The sequence below is a fragment of the Miniopterus natalensis genome, chromosome 9 (assembly GCF_054644295.1).
Source record: "Miniopterus natalensis isolate mMinNat1 chromosome 9, mMinNat1.hap1, whole genome shotgun sequence".
In the NCBI taxonomy this organism is placed as follows: Eukaryota; Metazoa; Chordata; class Mammalia; order Chiroptera; family Miniopteridae; genus Miniopterus; species Miniopterus natalensis.
Window position 1 is genome coordinate 11,329,955 of NC_142089.1, and position 15,928 is coordinate 11,345,882.

General features: G+C 55.5%; 1 protein-coding gene across 2 annotated transcripts; it reads right to left on the reverse strand.

Annotated features, from left to right (window-relative positions):
* Window positions 1-3,714: 3,714 nt before the first annotated feature.
* Window positions 3,715-15,903, reverse strand: SLC66A1 (solute carrier family 66 member 1). 2 transcript variants are annotated; one of them, XM_016214708.2, is made up of 8 exons: window positions 15,844-15,903; window positions 10,779-10,993; window positions 8,395-8,524; window positions 7,599-7,686; window positions 6,854-6,996; window positions 6,612-6,704; window positions 5,946-6,131; window positions 3,715-4,724 (listed from the first exon to the last, which is right to left on the reverse strand). In XM_016214708.2, the coding sequence occupies exons 2-8, from the start codon at window positions 10,940-10,942 to the stop codon at window positions 4,653-4,655; spliced, it is 876 nt and encodes a 291-aa protein (XP_016070194.1). In that variant the 5' UTR covers window positions 10,943-10,993; window positions 15,844-15,903; the 3' UTR covers window positions 3,715-4,652. The 2 variants fall into 2 exon arrangements, with proteins under 2 accessions (XP_016070194.1, XP_087676326.1); XM_087820200.1 differs by lacking the exon at window positions 15,844-15,903 and adding an exon at window positions 15,699-15,793.
* Between the last annotated feature and the right edge of the window lie 25 nt (window positions 15,904-15,928).

The following is a 15,928-nucleotide window of genomic DNA, read 5'->3' on the forward strand; positions in this document are numbered from 1 at the left end:
CGGCACTGGCACTGAACCCTCACAAGCCAACGAGGCAGACAACGTCTCCTCCACTTAACAGTAAGCAGGCGGCCAAGAGAGAATCTGTTCCTTGGCAAGTGTTTGTTTTTAAGCCTCTATAGCAAGATCTTTTAAAATTTAGTAAGAAAGTATCTCATTCCAAACACTGTAAGTTAAATGAATGTTACAAATTACATATTCTAGAATTTAAATGTTAAAAATCTCTATTTTGTCAATAGAACTAAAATGTGTAAAACCTTCAGTAGGAAAACCAGGTTACTCACACCTTGTTACTTCAATCAAAGCATCTGCTTCCTACAAATACTTTGAGAGCTTTGTCACTGACTTTGCAATTCATTTGTCAGCCCTTTAGGAAGCAGGTGAGTCATTCAACAGGTTCCTTTTTATAACTAGTTGGTGTTTTTCTTTATAAAAAGTTTCATTATAATTTGTATCACTTCTCAGATTGTTCAATTAGCTTTTTAAAAAAGGCATAATCGAGACTATAAACGTTTTATATAAACTCACAAAGAAATTAAATTTCTGAAACATTTAGAAGCAGTACAGTATTTTTAAGGTTTTATTTTCTGTTCTTAGTTATTTCCTAATTTCCTGTCTTTAAAAATACTACTCCATAGACACTTGCTTTGTGAAAGGGTCGGCTTGGAGTAAGTGGAATGAAGCCACATCACATAGGCCGCTGTCTCCCTCTGGTCTAGGGCAGCGACTTTCACCTGGTGGCCGCAAGGACTCTGAACACATGCGATTCCGGATTGTTTAGTCGGGGCACTGGCGTCTTTTCCCTTAGGCTGTCAAATAAAAACATGGCAGCAGCCGACACAATAGCCGTCCCATGTCAATGAATCGAAATTTACCTGTTTTTTTTTTTTTTTGTCAGATAGGCAAAAAATATGTTTTTTGGTGTGCCCCAGAATTCTAGTGACTAGTTTCCGTGCCATGAGATGAGGAAGGTCGAGACCGCGGTCTGGTGAATGGAATCCTCTACTCCCCTCCCCCTCCGACCACCAGTTCTCATGCCCATTAGGCATTCAGAGGACTTGGTAGTGACAGCCTGAGAAGTGCTGCAAGACAGTAATACATCCTTACTGCCTACGACTTCCCAGTTGTTTTTTCAGCTAGCCTTATTGAGCGATAACCCTCAGCCAGTGCGCCGCTCAGAGCGTACGAATCCAAGTCCCGCGCTTGGGGTTCCATGCTGTCTCCCTGGCTGACGAGGGTTCCTGCAGGGACAGTGCTCCAGGCATTCACCTCACTCGCTCCCCCTTCACCAGACATTTGTGGAGCACCTTGTGTGTCCTGGGGACATGATGGTGACCAGGAGAGAAGTCACTGCCCATACTGCCTGGTGTGGGTGGGGGAGTACTCCTTAATTACATGTGCTGGGGGGTGGCTGTGTCCTCGGCTGTCACAGGGCCGGGGACCTGGTCAGTAGTTGTTAGCTGAATTGAGTTAATCTGAAGCAAAAGGCCATCCCCACTCCCCGCCACAGGGCTGACACTGAGCTGACTGGGTTAGTGCTGGGACATCTGGGACTCGGCCCCTGGCTCTTTACCAGGGACCTCTGGGGTCCTGCCATGTGGCCCTGGTGAAAGCCAAGTCAGACAGGAGAAGGGGTGAAGAGAGGGCCAAGTTGTGTATTCCTCCCCTTTCTCAGCTTTGGGCACTGAAGGCCATGTTGTCCAAGCTGTGGCTTCGGAAATCTCAGGTTCCCTAAATAACCAAGGGGAATCCCAGGCTGGGAGGGGCCGGGGCCGGGTGCTGGAGATGGGGCCACGGGATCGGTCCTTCTGCTTTCTGCAGAATGCCACCTGCCTGCCAGCAAGCTGTTCCTGTCCCCTTCACTCCCCAAGACGTGGGACCATGGGGCCGGGTACTGTGCAAGGCATTTTCATACCCAGCATCTCATTCAAGAGTTAGCCACACCCGGAGACGCAGCCTACCACCCCCGCCCGCAGCAAGAGGCAGGAGGCGTGAGCCCAGGTGAGAGGAAATCCAGCTGCGGACGTTCACCCAGGGGCCCCACCCCCAGCAAGCGTGGAGCCCATCAGACTGGCCCTTCCGCAGGGGGGAGGAACCTGGGGGGGTGCTGGGCCCGAGCCTGCAAGCGCATCTCGTGCCCAGAATGTAACCATGTTCTCCATCAGCCGGGCGCCCCCCAGGGCAGGGGCCGCGCCTCCCCGTCGACGGGCTTCCTGAGGGAGGGGCGCTATCGCCCGTCCGAGAAGGGTTTCCCAGGGCAGAGCTCTGATCCTTCATCTCCCCCCCCCCCAGCTCTTTCAGGGGTTCGTGCTGCCATACTGAGCCCCAGGTCTTCAGGCTGGGAGGGCGCCACCTCCCAGATAACTAGCATCACCGAGCGAGGACACTACCCTGGGAGCCAGACAGCTGGCTGGCAAAGGGCCCTGGAACCAGGCCTGGGCCAGAGCCAGCTGGGACCTGGGGCACCTTTCATTGGCCAGACCAGCGGCTCGCGGAAGTCACTGCTCAGGATAGTGGGAAGGGGGCCTGGGCCCAGCAGGGTGGGGCTGCCCCCGAGCCCCGAGGCAGGGAGGGAGGGTACTGTGAAGGCCCCCAACCCCCACCAGGGGTGGGACGACCCCTGCAGCTGAGGACCTAATGTGGTTAAAACAGCTGGGCGACCTTAGGAAGTTACTAAATTCCTCAAAGCCTGTTTTTCCATCTGTTAAATGGCCATAATTGCACCTACCTCAGGGGCTTCAGCCCAGCCCTGCACACAGCAAGTGCTCAACAAACGTCAGATGCACGCCAGGTTACTCACGGCTTCACGGGCACACCCCAGGCAGGGCTGGGTGAGACTGGCCCTTCTTGCCCTCACTGCCCACCTGAGCCTTAAGGTGCCCTGTCCCTGGTCTTCCCAGCCCCAACTCCCTTTCTCTTCTCCCAACCAAACCCAGCCTCCTCCTGTGAGCCACCAGGCTGGCCCTGCCCCAACCCGGCCTCGGGAGCAGCCCAGACTCCCACTCCAGGACTCTGCACACTCCCTTCCCTCTGCTTTCAACATTCAGCTCCAGGGCCCCGCCTCCGTGAAGCCTTCCCTGGTTGAGTCTCCTCATTCCAATGACACTTTGTACCTTCTGGTAACACCCCTTTCCACCAAGGCCCGGCAAGTTCTGCCCTTAAGGGCATGGACCAGAGCTGGTTCACCCTATCCCATACTCCCAGCACAGCAAGGGCCAAGTGTGTAGGACCGCGCTCCATAAATGCCTGTGGCACCAAACTGGGCCATGCCCCCCCCCCCAACCCCCGACCCGCACTAGGGAGGCTTGTGTCCCCTTGCTCAGCTCCTTGCTTTCTCTGGGGAGAAAGAGGAAGATTCCAAAAGAAAGGCTCAGAGGACAGCTTCTCTCCCACCCCACCCCGATGGCTCCCACAACCTGGGAACCTGAAGTGGGGCGTGCGGGTAAGAGCAGAGGAGAGCTGGCCCCTCTGTCCTCAGGTACCCACAGGGTCATTGCCAACAGGAAAGTGGACTCAGGATGGAGTCTCAGGGCTGAGCCCTGCCTTCCTCCCCTCCCTACCCCACCTGCTCTGGAACCTTCTCTTCCTCTGGCCTGCAACACTCCCTCCTTGCCCCCTGGTTATCTCTCGCTCATCCTTCTGCCATGTCACCCCCTCCAGGAAGGTCTCCCTGATGTCCAGGGAGATTTGGTTGCCCCTCTCCTCCAACTAAAATTTATCAAAGCTAACGTTTATTGAGTCCTTACTATGTGCTAGACTTCGGGGCTAACCTCCATAGTTACACCATCTCATAAGGACATATGAAGTGGTAATCACTGTCATTCCATTTCACAGATAAAGTAACTGAGGCACAGAGAAGCTAAGATGCAGAACCAAGATCTGAACCTTAACTATCTGCTTCCTTCTGCGGACCGAGGTGCAGGGACCCTGTTGCAGTGTCATTCTCATAGCTGTCCCCACCACCAGGTGTGGAGCCAGTCAGAGAGAAGCAGGTTGATGAAATTAAGAGGCCCCCGGTAGGATAGCTGGCAGACTCAGTCCCCTCCTGCTTGGCTCCCCCACAACCTGATCTTTTAGGCCCCCACCCAGGCCCTGGGAGGTGGGGCCCAGATCTCTATCCACCGCTGTTCAGAGCAGCCCAGACCCCAGTACCTTGGGAAGGAGGAACAGGACAGCCGCGTTGGGAAGTACCATTTACTGGGCTGGCTGCAGCCCACAGGACAGTCCTGGGTAGCCTGGGATACGGCTGAGTCCCTCCCCAGGGGGCGAGCAGCAGAATGAGGTAGGTTAGCTTAGGGGCAGCTGCACTGGTTTTTGAGGGGTGAGGTGCCAGCTGCAGCCCCTCCCTCAAAGCTCCCAGAGACAGCTGCTTCAGATCCTAAGGGGGGTGAGTCCCAAATGGGGGTGGGGGCGGCAGGCTGGCCCTAGGGGCAGTCTTGCTCCTGAGTCAGTCAGGGCTGCTCCTGAGGAAGGCAGCCCAGCCCAGGAGGTTTTGGAGGCGTGGGGGTAGGCCGCTGGGTCAGGAGTGCCAGGCCCCCACCCCGGCTTCCTCCACAGCCTGGTCCAGGTCCGCAGCGCTGTGGCTGCCCACACTTCTCTTCCTGGTGTGGCGTCTGGAGATCCTGGTCACGTGGGCTTGACCTGGGTCCTGGTCAGCCTGGGAGGAGTGGCTGGTGCTCTGGGGACGTGGTGGCGTTCCTGTACACCACGAACTGTACGGAGATCTGAGGGGCTGAAGTCAAGGCCAAACCAAGCACAGACTGGGTTGGATCTGCCTCTGGGGGCCCGTGGCTCCATCCAGAGCTGCTTCCCTCTTCCCATGGCGAGGGCCAGCCATGGCGTCCCAGCCTCTGCTCAGACCACACCTTCCACCCTGAATGCCTTCCGGCTCCTCAGTCCCTGGCCCAACTTCCTCTTCCAAGCCCAGACGGGGGTCTTCCTCCCCCAGGCAGTCCCCGGAACTCCAGCCCCATGATTTTGCCTTCCTTCCACCCTGTACCATCCTGGGAGTTTCGCTAGGTGGCTGGGGCCATTTGAAGGCACTGGAGCTTAAGCTTTCCTTTGACATTCAATATTTTATATTAGTTCCAGGTGAGCTTAAACTTTTCTCTCCTTGCACCCAGCAGGGACTCGGCAGATGTTGACACAAGGGCCATGTTTACTTTCTCCCAAACGAGATCCAAGTAAGGCTCCATTCCATTGTTTAGCAAACACACTGAGCACTCGCTGCTCTGGGCGTGTGCAGCACTTCCGGATGCCTTACCTTATGTAATCACCCCATTATCTTGGTGAGACAGTGACTGTGACCTCTACCATGCAGATGAAGATACAGAAGCACAGAGAGGTTAACGGTTTGCCCTGTGTCACACAGCTATGGAGTGGAGCCAGAATTTGACCCCAAAGTTTTCTGACTCTAACTCAGGTATGTCTCCATGTTCCAGCTTTCATTCCTCAGGCCTGCATGGCCCGATTTTCCCTGTTCCTCAGGGCCTTTGCACCAAGCTGGGAACATCCCTCTAGCCTTTGCATGACTAACCTCCTTCAGGGCACAGTATAAATGGCCCCCATGGAGGCCTCTGTGGAGCCTTCAAAGCATGACAGCAGTTTTTCTCTGTGGCCTTCGGTGTCACTGCAATGAAGTAATTATTTATAATTACGCGCATCCTATTTGCCACCCCACTGAGCTATAAGCTTCCTGAGGCAAGGCCATCCTGTTCTTGCTCACTGGACCCAGTGTCTGGCAGGATGCATGGCACCCAGGTGACTCTGGGTGGATGGATGAATGGGTGGGTGGATGGATGAATGAGTGGGTGGATGCGTGGGTGGGTGGATGGATGAATGGGTGGGTGGATGGGTGGGTGGGTGGGTGGATGGGTGGATGTGGACGCTGTGAGCAGACAGAGGCTGCCTGCCAGCCCTCCCGCCCCGCCTGCCCTGAAGGATACAATGGTGTCAAGCAGCAGCACGCCCAGGCTGCCCACGAGCCAGGGCAGGTGGTGCAGCACGTAGCTGCCCTCGCTCTGGCCCACCTCGGGGTTCTTGAGCAGCACACTCAGCCCATACAGCGTGTTCCCCAGCATCACCAAGGCGAACAGCGAGTAGGAGATTCCCTGGGTTGACTTCCGCAGGAACTGGAGTGAGGGAGTTGAGGTCAGAGACCTTAAATAGGGCCTGTCACTCTGGATTGTGACTGTCCACGCAGCCATCTTCCCCGTCACACTGCATGGAGTCTTAGCCTGCCTGTTCACTATGTGCATCACAGGAGACCATGCTGCATTATGCCCGCTGCCCACGATGCCCTGCTCTCCAGCCCCACCCCCATCCGATTCCCCACCTTCTCCTCTCCTCTGAGGCCTCTAAACTCAGCCCCTCCCTTCACCTGACCTCTGACTTCCCTAATCCTCACACAGGTCACACGGACCCCTGGATGGCAGGCATCATCATGCCCATCTTCCGGAGGCACAAACCGAGGCTCAGAGAATTGGATTAAGTCGCCTAAGCCAACAGTGAGTATGGACCCAGATCCCTGCACCGCGCTACTCAACCCAGAGGACCGAGCGGCCAGGCCAGCTCTTCTCTCCCACTCGGCCCCACCCCTGCTCAAGGCTCACGTTGGTGCGGATCTGAGGCAGCCGGGAGAACAGGTACAGTACACTGGAGATGGAGCCGATGACAAAGCCAATGATTTCCTGCCGAGTGAAGGGCTGAGAAGGCAGAGGGGAGCGCTCAGTGCCTAGCAGGGGCTGGAGGGGCAGGGGGAGACCCCCGAGCTCCCTCCTACTGGGCAACCCACCCTCCCCCTCAGGAGGCCATGCCTCCCACCCCACCCTACCATTACAGGCCCTCACCTCACCTTATTGCCTGGCTCCACAGACAGGAGCTTCCGCCCCCTGAAGACCTCCTGCGGGGCAGCCTTGGAGGCAATGCTGCTCAGCAGCGGGGTGGCACAGGCCAGTCCCAAAGTGAACAAGAGCACGGAGTTGATGGGGGCAGACACTGGACGTGAGGCAGGAAGGAAGCGGCAGTTAGGTATCTGCATGGCGGTAGGCACACCGGGATTGGAGTCATGGCATTGCCCCTCAGTGGCTGTGTGACCTTGGGCAAGTGACCTAACAACGCTGAGCTTTAATTCCTCCTCTGTAGAAAGGGTGTAATAATACTGTCCTTCTCTTGGGGTTATACAAGCGATATGAGGAGGGCAGTGGAGGCCAGAGGGGGGTTACTGAAAGCAGTGCCTCAGGCCACATCTCATATAGCCCTCGCTCTGACCTCGGCTGCTGCCTCTTCGGAATCCTCAAAGGGAGCGACGGTCTGTGTGCCCTGTGCCTGTTTCCCCAGCTCCAAGCCCAGGGCCAGGCACAGAGGAGAAGATGAAGCCATGTTTGCTGAATAAGAATCTGAGTGAAAGGAAGCCCTGTGGTCTTGCCCGGTTATGCTCATTGCCCTTGGTCTCTATCTTGGCTGATCAGCACTCAGGCTCGCAGATAAGACCCAAGGAAGCCTTTCTGAGGTTTATCACCCAGCAATGGGCCACCCGCTTCCTTCCAAACTCCTGGCTGTCCCCGGAGTGCCCGACACAGAGGGACTACCGTACTCACAGAGAGAGGGGCGGTTCTTATACTTGTAATGAAAGTACAGGGACAGCATGACCAGGTCTGCCAGGACGTAATACACCGCCGTGTAGGTCTGCAGGGGAAGCAGGGGCTCTGGCTCAGTCCCAGGCTCGGGACTGACAGCGCCCTGACACTGAGGCAGCGCCCTCACATCCCAGCGGGGTGACCCTGAGCAAGTCGCTTCACCTCTCTGAGCTTCGTCTGCTCATCTGGAAAGGGGAATCACAGTTCCTACCTGACAGAACTAGAGATCAGGTAAATAAAGCATTGGCCCAGGCAGATGGAGGAAATGTCTGACTAGCTCCTCTCGTCAGGACAAAATGGGACACAGAGATTAAGTGTGGGATCTAGTCTGGCCTGATACAGGTGCACTTACGACTTCACAGTCCCCTTGGGGAGACAATGGGTTCCTGATTGGGCATCTCAGCTCTGCCTACCCACAGGAGGCTCCTGGGCCTCTCAGAGGAAAACTTTCCTCTTCTAACCCCCCCCCCCCCCGCCTCCAAGCTCCATCAGGATCATAGCACCTTAGAGGTGAAGATGTCAGAGATCTTCTGGTTTGATGTGGTCATTTTGCAGAGGGGAAACTGAGGCACAGAGAAGGGCAGTGACTAGCCCATTGTCATGCTGCATGGCAGGGCACAGGGCTCTCTCTAGAGCGTGGGGCCCTCATAAGACGGAACAACAGGCCAGGATTCTGGACCCCAGGCCTCCAGTGGGAGGCCCCAGAGCCTCTGCCATGGCTATCCCAGTTAGCCCACCCTGCCCGGGGCTAGCCCACCTGCAGGGGCAGCTGGTCAGCAAGGAAAGAGCCGATGAGGTTGCAGGAGTCGCCACCAATCCAGCCCAGAAGAAACCACAGGGACAGGGCCTGGTCCATGTTGCCCATCTTGCAGGCCTTGATGTACTGTCTGCGGCACAGAGGGAGATGCAGGCTCAGGGGCCCAGGGCTGTGGCATTGCCTTGGAGGGTCAGCAAGGGAAGAGCCCCCAGATGAGACCACCACAGGGTCCTCATGAGCCTTTCTTTGCCCTTTGGGGGTTCTTACCAGGGAGAATCCCGTCCAACCCAGGAACATGCTGAGTGTGCATCTTTCCAGAGACAGCAGAGCGTTGCTCACACTCTCCTCCACAGCACCCTGGGGACCCTAGATTCTCTCTCATACGAAGGGGGTAGGGAGTTTGAAAACAGGATGGTGGTGGTGGCTGCAAGCCCAAGGCTGGGCACTGCCACTGCCCTATCTTCAGGCACGGGTGAAGATAAGATGACGGCTGAACCACAGCTGTTATCTCCCTGGGGCAGGGCTGTGGCTCCCGGGGCTCTCCAGTACAAAGCCAGGGTAGTCAGCACCTTGGCTGTTTTCCCAAAGGTCCTTGGTACTGGGACCCTCTCTTTGGACCTGTGGCCAGGTCTCAGCATGGGCCCAACGTGGATGGTGGCTATGGGGTCTCAGGCATAGCTCTGAGCCCTTCGTGTGTACAAACTCATTCCGTCCTCACAGTCCCCCATGTGGTCAGAACCCCTCCTTCCTGGGGGCTGAGCCAGTCAGGTCGTGCAGCTGGGGAGTCTGGGAGGCAGTCTTGCTCCACAAGGGTTGCTTTCTCTTCCTCTGAACTCTTCGCTTACAGATGGTCCGCCCACCCCTCCTAGTCATCTGTCACTGTTCAGGAAATACCAGTTCCTCCTCAGGGCCTCCCTTGATGTGAGCTCACCAGCATCCTTTGTAACACTTGGCACCTGGGTCTCTCTCCTGGACTCAAGCTTCCTGGGGGTAGGGACAGTGCCCAGCACAGGCCTGTTGCTGAGAAGGCCCTTAATGAAGGTTTATGCTGTCCCACAAAGCTCCTTCGGGATACTGTGACCTGACATATCTCCAGAAATTGCAGGTAAAATAATTTTGTAACACCCAGGAAAGAGTGGGTCCTAAGGAGCAGAAAGTTGGCTGCCATTCCTGCCGTCACTTGGGGCTCTCTCCTAGGCCTTTGACTCCCCTTGCTGGTTAATCAGCCAGACCCAGGCAGGGCCAGCGCTATGCCATGGCAGGAAGGAGAAGCCTCAGCCAGCTCCTCAGATGGGTCTGGGAAGCTCTCCAGATGAGTCTCTCTCCCTCTGCCTCCATCAGTCACCAGACCTGTCCACTCTGCCTCCTAGGGCCTCTCCAATGGCCCCTGACATCACCGCTTGCTGGATGGCCTTTCTCCTTCAGGCCATCTTCCCTGTGCCTCCCTGGGTGTCCTTTAAAGGTGCCAGAATGGAAGCTCTGCATGGAACAGGGCAGTATCTGTTTTATTTACTTGTGTCATACCTAGTACAGCACTTTTGTGCTTCCAAGGACACCAAGAAAGTGAAAAGACAACCCAGAGAATAGGAGAAAATATTTGCAAGTCATGTGAAGGTGGATGAAAGAGGTTCTATGGACAGTAACCTCACAGGGCGATCTAATCATAAACGTTTAACTAGGCAGGTCATGATGGGTAGTCATGCACCAGACATGTAACTTTTCTAGCAGAAGGCTTATCTTTGCTTTAAGCAAGATTCATTTGTGTGTGTGTGTGTGTGTGTATCTAGGTTAACACACCTTTGAAACAACCACCCGAATCAGAGCACATAATCTTGTTAACCACCCTGTGCTCCAGTCCCTGGCTTGCTCTCTCCCATCTTCTTGTAGGCTTCCTCCCATCTCCTCCTTAATTTCAAATGTATGAAAGAAGCTGCAAAACTGCGGAGTGTTTCAGATCTTGCTTCACGGCATATGTCATCAGTTCAGCTCAAATAAACTCTTCTGAAAATTCTCTACAGGTTTGGACATTCTTACGTCGACATAGACTATATAAAGAGCTCTTATACCTCAACAATAAAAAGACAATCCAATGCAAAGGAGCTGAACAGACCTCTTACCGAAGAAGACACAGAGCTGGCCAATAAGCACATGAGAGGCCATTTAACATCATTACTCCCCAGGAAAATATGAATCGAAACTACCACTTCCGCCTGCTGGGAGGGCTATAATAAAGACAGAAAATGCCAAGTGCTGATGAGAATGCGGGAAAAGTGGGTCCTCTCTACAGCGCTGGTGAGGATGTGAAATGGTGTGACTGCTTCGGCAAACCGTCTGGTAGCTCCTCACGAGGTTAAACACGGTCCTGCCACCCTGGCACTACTCACGGGAAGGTAGATGCTGCGAAGCAGAGAATGGAGACTAAGCCCAGGCCCACGCTGGCCTCGTCCCAGCCGTCCTGGGCACATTCACCGAACACGTCCCATATCCACTGGCGGGAGCCGTTAGGGCAGCTGGAGAAGTTTCCGGAGCCCAGTTTCTTCCAGACCATGGCTGAGGAAGGCAGAGGGAGGGTGCTGGCACGCTGAGGCAGGTGAGGGCTCTATATGGAGAAAGAGGGGGGCTTCAGCTTCGGAAGGTCGGGGCCCTAGTCATGGTGTCCCCAACGTAAGCCCATTCCCAGCTTATCTGGCACTGACTGAGCCCCCTGGACCAAAGGACACCATCTGCCTCAAGCACAGAGATCAAAGCAAACCTGAGCCACCCACGTGTGCAAGGAGCGCTGGACCTGCAGTCAGGGATGAGCGCCTTCCTGTCCCACCCTAACCCTTGTTAATGCTGCAACTGTGCCTCAGTTCCCTTGGCTGTAAACTGGGGTGATGACAACGCCTCCCTCATACAGTTGTGAGGGTCCGATGAATTCATAAATTCAGTATGGAGAACTGAGCCCTCAAACATGTCACTTCTATTGTAATTCTTGAATGTTCAGATCGTTCCCAGTTCGTTATTGTAAATTACGCTGTGAGGGTCTGCTGAGAGCAGGCCCATGGAGTAGGCTTGTCACCCGACATTGGTCTGTGGGTGGAAAAGAACGGGCTCTATGGAAAGTAATCTCACAGGGTGACCTGATTATAAATTCCAAACTGGGCAGGTCATGGTGGGTGGTCAGGCCCCAGGGATATACCTTCTTTAGTGAAAGGTTTTTAAGCCAACCCTGTCCACTGTTCTTGTGCATCTGGGCTAAACCACCACTGAAATGCTGGAAGTAATGCCCCTCCAGACGTAAGCCCCGCAAGAAAGTACATAACCCTACAGTCTGATCCCCATCTGGCTCCCCCTCATCCTCATGTAACCTTCCTTATCTTCCCTCCTTAATTTCAAGTGCACAAAGCGTAAAACTGTTACTCTCCGGAGCATTTGAGAGCTTGCTCCCCGACATATGTCTCAGTTTGGCTCAAGTAAACTCCTAGAAGAATCTTCTAGGTTTGCACATTTCTTCCGTTGACAGGTCAGTCAGATGAGGTGGGTGAGGGCTAAGGACCAGCTGAATCCGGAGGCTGCACAGGTGACTGGGGTTCAAGCCGTGTTCCCCCAGGACCTCACCTGTGTGGGACGCCTGCTGGCAAGGAATCCAGAGCCACCTCCCCCTTCTCACCACTGCAAAGCCAGAAGATGGCTGGCTACAGGGGCAGGCAGGGAAGGCCCTCCTGGTGCCTCGGCACCCTGCACAAACACTACGCCAGAGAAGGGAGAGAAAGCGGAGCCAGGTGGCGCCATCTCCGCCGGGCGAGACTCATCACAGCCCTATGGCTGAGCCTCTGCCAGCTCTGTGTTAACTGCCTGGCTTGCATTCATGCATTTTGTCCTCATATCAGCTCTATAAAGTAGAGGAACCAGCGAAGTCACTTCCCGGGGACATGCAACCAGGAAGTGGCAGAGCCATGAGTCAAAGCCAGAACCAGGACCCAACCCTGCTCAAAGCCACCATGCCACGCTGCCTCAGGTGCGCCTGTCCCTGGGCCCAGCAGAGCCTTCCTGTGGTCTGGCTTCACTGCCCAGCTTCTTGAGCAGCCAGAAGACAGGCTTCCCCTTTTCTCACTGTGCTCAGAGGGGTTTTCCTCACCAGCGGTGCGAGGCTCCTCCTGCTCCCTCCAGTTCCTAGTCCTGTCAGGAGGTCGAAGGTCCTCCTCAAGCAATGCCCAGGGCCATAGACTGAACACTTATGTCTTCCCCAAATTATTCTGTTGAAACCTCACCCCTAATGCGATGGTTTTAGGAGGTGGGGCCTTTGGGAAGTGCTCAGGTCAGGAGGGCAGAGCCCTTATGAGTGGGATTAGGGCCCTTATAAGAGACACGAGAGCTTTCCCTCCCTCCCTCCCTCCCTCCCTCCCTCCCTCCCTCCCTCCCTCCCTCCCTCCCTCCCTCCTTCTCTGCCAAGTGGGGACACAGTGAGAAGTCAGCCATCTATGAATAGGAAGTAGACCCTCACCAGACATTGAGTCAGCTGGCTCCAAACGAACCTGTGTTGTTTATAAGCCACCTAATCTATGATGTCTGTCACAGCAGCTCCAATGGACTAAGTCATCCTGACTGGACCCTGGAACTGCTGAGGTCACAGTGTCTGAGTGTCAGGAAGGGAAAGGAAGAGAGTCAGCTTCTTTTCTCAGGAAGCTCTAGGTTCTCAGCCCTAGTGTGACCAGCAGTGGGCAGAGGCCCCAGAGCTGGGGGAGGGGCACCCCAGGTCACTGTCTGTGTGGTTCCTTGCAGCATCTCCAGGGCCCAGCGAGCATGGCTGAAAGCCTCTCCCTGTATCCTGGTGACCCACCTGGATGACCTTTAGCACAGCTGATACTGCAACTGTTTACCTGATGCCCGGCTCCCAGCACCTGCAAGGCAACCCCAGGTTAACATATGGTTCAAGTAAGAACTCTATCTCTGCAATGCCGCACGCATTTCAAATCAAGTCCTTTTGTTCCCCAGGCATCCTGGAATTGGACTGCCTCCTCCACTCCCCCTTACAGATCCCAAACGTGCCACTGCAGTTCATCACAGGTTAGTACACGGCCATCCTTGTCACTTTCCTGAGAGGTGGGGAATGCTGTCCCCATTTTACAGATAAGGTCCAGTGGCTTCGGACAAGTAACTTGTCTGAGCCTGTTTATAAAATGAGGATGGTGCGTAGCTGGCATGGCTCAGTGGTTGAGCGTTGAGCTATGAACCAGGAGGTCATGGTTTGATTTCCGGTCAGGGCACATGCTGGGGTGTGGGCTCAGTCCCCAGCAAGGGGCATGCAGGAGGCAGCCACTCAGTGACTCTCTCTCAACACTGATGTTTCTATCTCCCTCTGCCTTACTCTCTCTGAAATCAATAAAAACACTTAAAAATAAATAAATAAAAAGTAAAATGAGAATAGTGACCCTTACTCCTTGGGTTGTTGTGCAGATGAAATGCACATAAAGGTCTAAGCCCAGGGCCTGACAATGCATGGCAGTGACTGTTTTGTGGATGAGAGTCCAGTATCTCAGCAACCCTGAGGCCACTCTCTCACTCCCTCTTTTCACCAGGTTGGGAAGAAATGAGGTGGGCACATGCCCAATGAAGGAGGAGGATATCTTGAGTAATGTACCTTGGCTTATAGGGCCCAGGGCACTGGGTGGGTGCTCCCCTGTCCATGCACAAGGCTGTCATGCAGCTCAGGGCTCAAGATGCTCTGAGACACATGTAAGCACTGAACAGAAAGGGCCTTCCTCTGACAGCCACTGTGAATAGGCCCTGTCACCCATAGACTCTGACTCAAGTAGGGAGCCAGCCTGGGCCCCAGGCCTGGCTTTTGGAAATGTGCCCACCTGGTCCAACAGCACCGAATGAATGGATGTCCAGAGTTGCAAAAAAGCTTGACTGCATTTGTAGGTTTGACAAGGACTGCAGCCGAGGTGCCTTAGGATCAGGGAGGGTATATGTTCAAAATTCAGGATCAGTACGTCTGGGATGGGGATCAAGGACCTTGGATTTAAGGGGCTTCCCCAGCTGATTCTGATGCACGTGGCCACACTGTGAGACTGAGCTGGAGAAGGTATCTCCTGCCACACGCAAGCTCCTCTCCCAGATCCTAAGCTGAGTCAAGGAAATGGTTCCACTGAAGTTGGTCAAGTGACCTTCACCTACCAGATCAAGTCCACATCCCCAAGGTACTTCAGGAACTGCCCTCCCCTTATCTCCTGTCCCTTGCCCAGGTCTTCAGTAGTCATTCTCAGGCCTCCAGCCTTCTTTCTGCACATGCTGTCTCGTCCCCTAGGACTGTCCTCCCCATGGAGGGCCTGGTAGAGAGACTAAGATCAAGCTCTAAATTGTCCTCTCAGAGAGGTTTACAAGGGCTGGCTGGACAACCTGTCACCTTTCCCCTCCCTCTCCACAAACTTGAATAATGCTTATCACACCTCCTCAGAGATCACTGCTCTTTAAGCCCAATCCTCCCCTTCAACCTAAGGCACCAGCTGCACAGTAAAAATGTTGAGAGAGGAATGGAGGAAGGGAGAAAGAGAAACAAGAAAAGATCTAGTTGTGAGCTCGGATGGCCTAAGGCTGGGGAGAAAGCGCCCTGGCACTGACCGGCCTGATGCTTACAGGTGTAGAACTCCTGGGCAAGTGATGCAGCCTTAGGGTTCCCACCTCACAATGGGGCGAATGCAAGCATCCGCCTCCCTGGCTGATGGCAGAGTTAAACGAGAAAGCCCAGGCCAAGCGACAGGTTGAAGGCTCAGTGGTAATAGCCATGGATGGCCATTATTCCCTTCTGGCTGTAGCGCGCCCCCAAGCCCCCTTCAGGGTCCCTGGCACACAGCAGCCTTCAGAAAGTGTTGAATGGACGAGACCGAGACCGGCGCCAACCCGCACGCTTCCAAACCCAGCCTCCCCATGGACACACTTCCAAACCCGTCCTAGGCATGGGGCGGGGAGGGTGCAACCCGTGCTCCCTGCAGACCTGGGGACGACGCGGAGGGGAGGAGCGTCCCGGCTCGCGGCTCCCACCCACGCCGGGCCTCCAGGTCCTGGGCCAGCCGGTGACTCAGCCCGGCGCCCGCCGCCGGAGCGGCCGGGATAATGACAGAGCAGCCGCCGGGGTCAGCGCTCAACCGCCGCGAGGCCCCCTCCCCCGGCCCGGCCCGCCCTGGGGAAAACAAAGCCATCAGGATCGGGGACCCGGACCCCAAACCCTGGCCAGGCGCGTCGGAGAGGCCGTGCTGGTCGCCCCCGAGGAGGGGGACGTGGCCCCCCGAGGGCCACCCAATCCCGGCTCCGAGTCTCACCTAGGACCTCGCGCTCCAAAGGAGAGGCCAGGAGCCTCGGGACCGCCCAGGGGCTGGAGGAGGGTGCTGCGAAGATGCGGGGGGAGCCCCAGCGCCCCGACCCGCAGCCACGTTCGTGTTCGCCCCCAGCCTCGAGCCGGCTCACCTCGTCCACACCCGCCGCCCGGCGGGTTTCTCGGCTCCGTCTCCACTGCCTGGTCAGCCGACCCGAGGCGCCTCCCCGCCCGGCA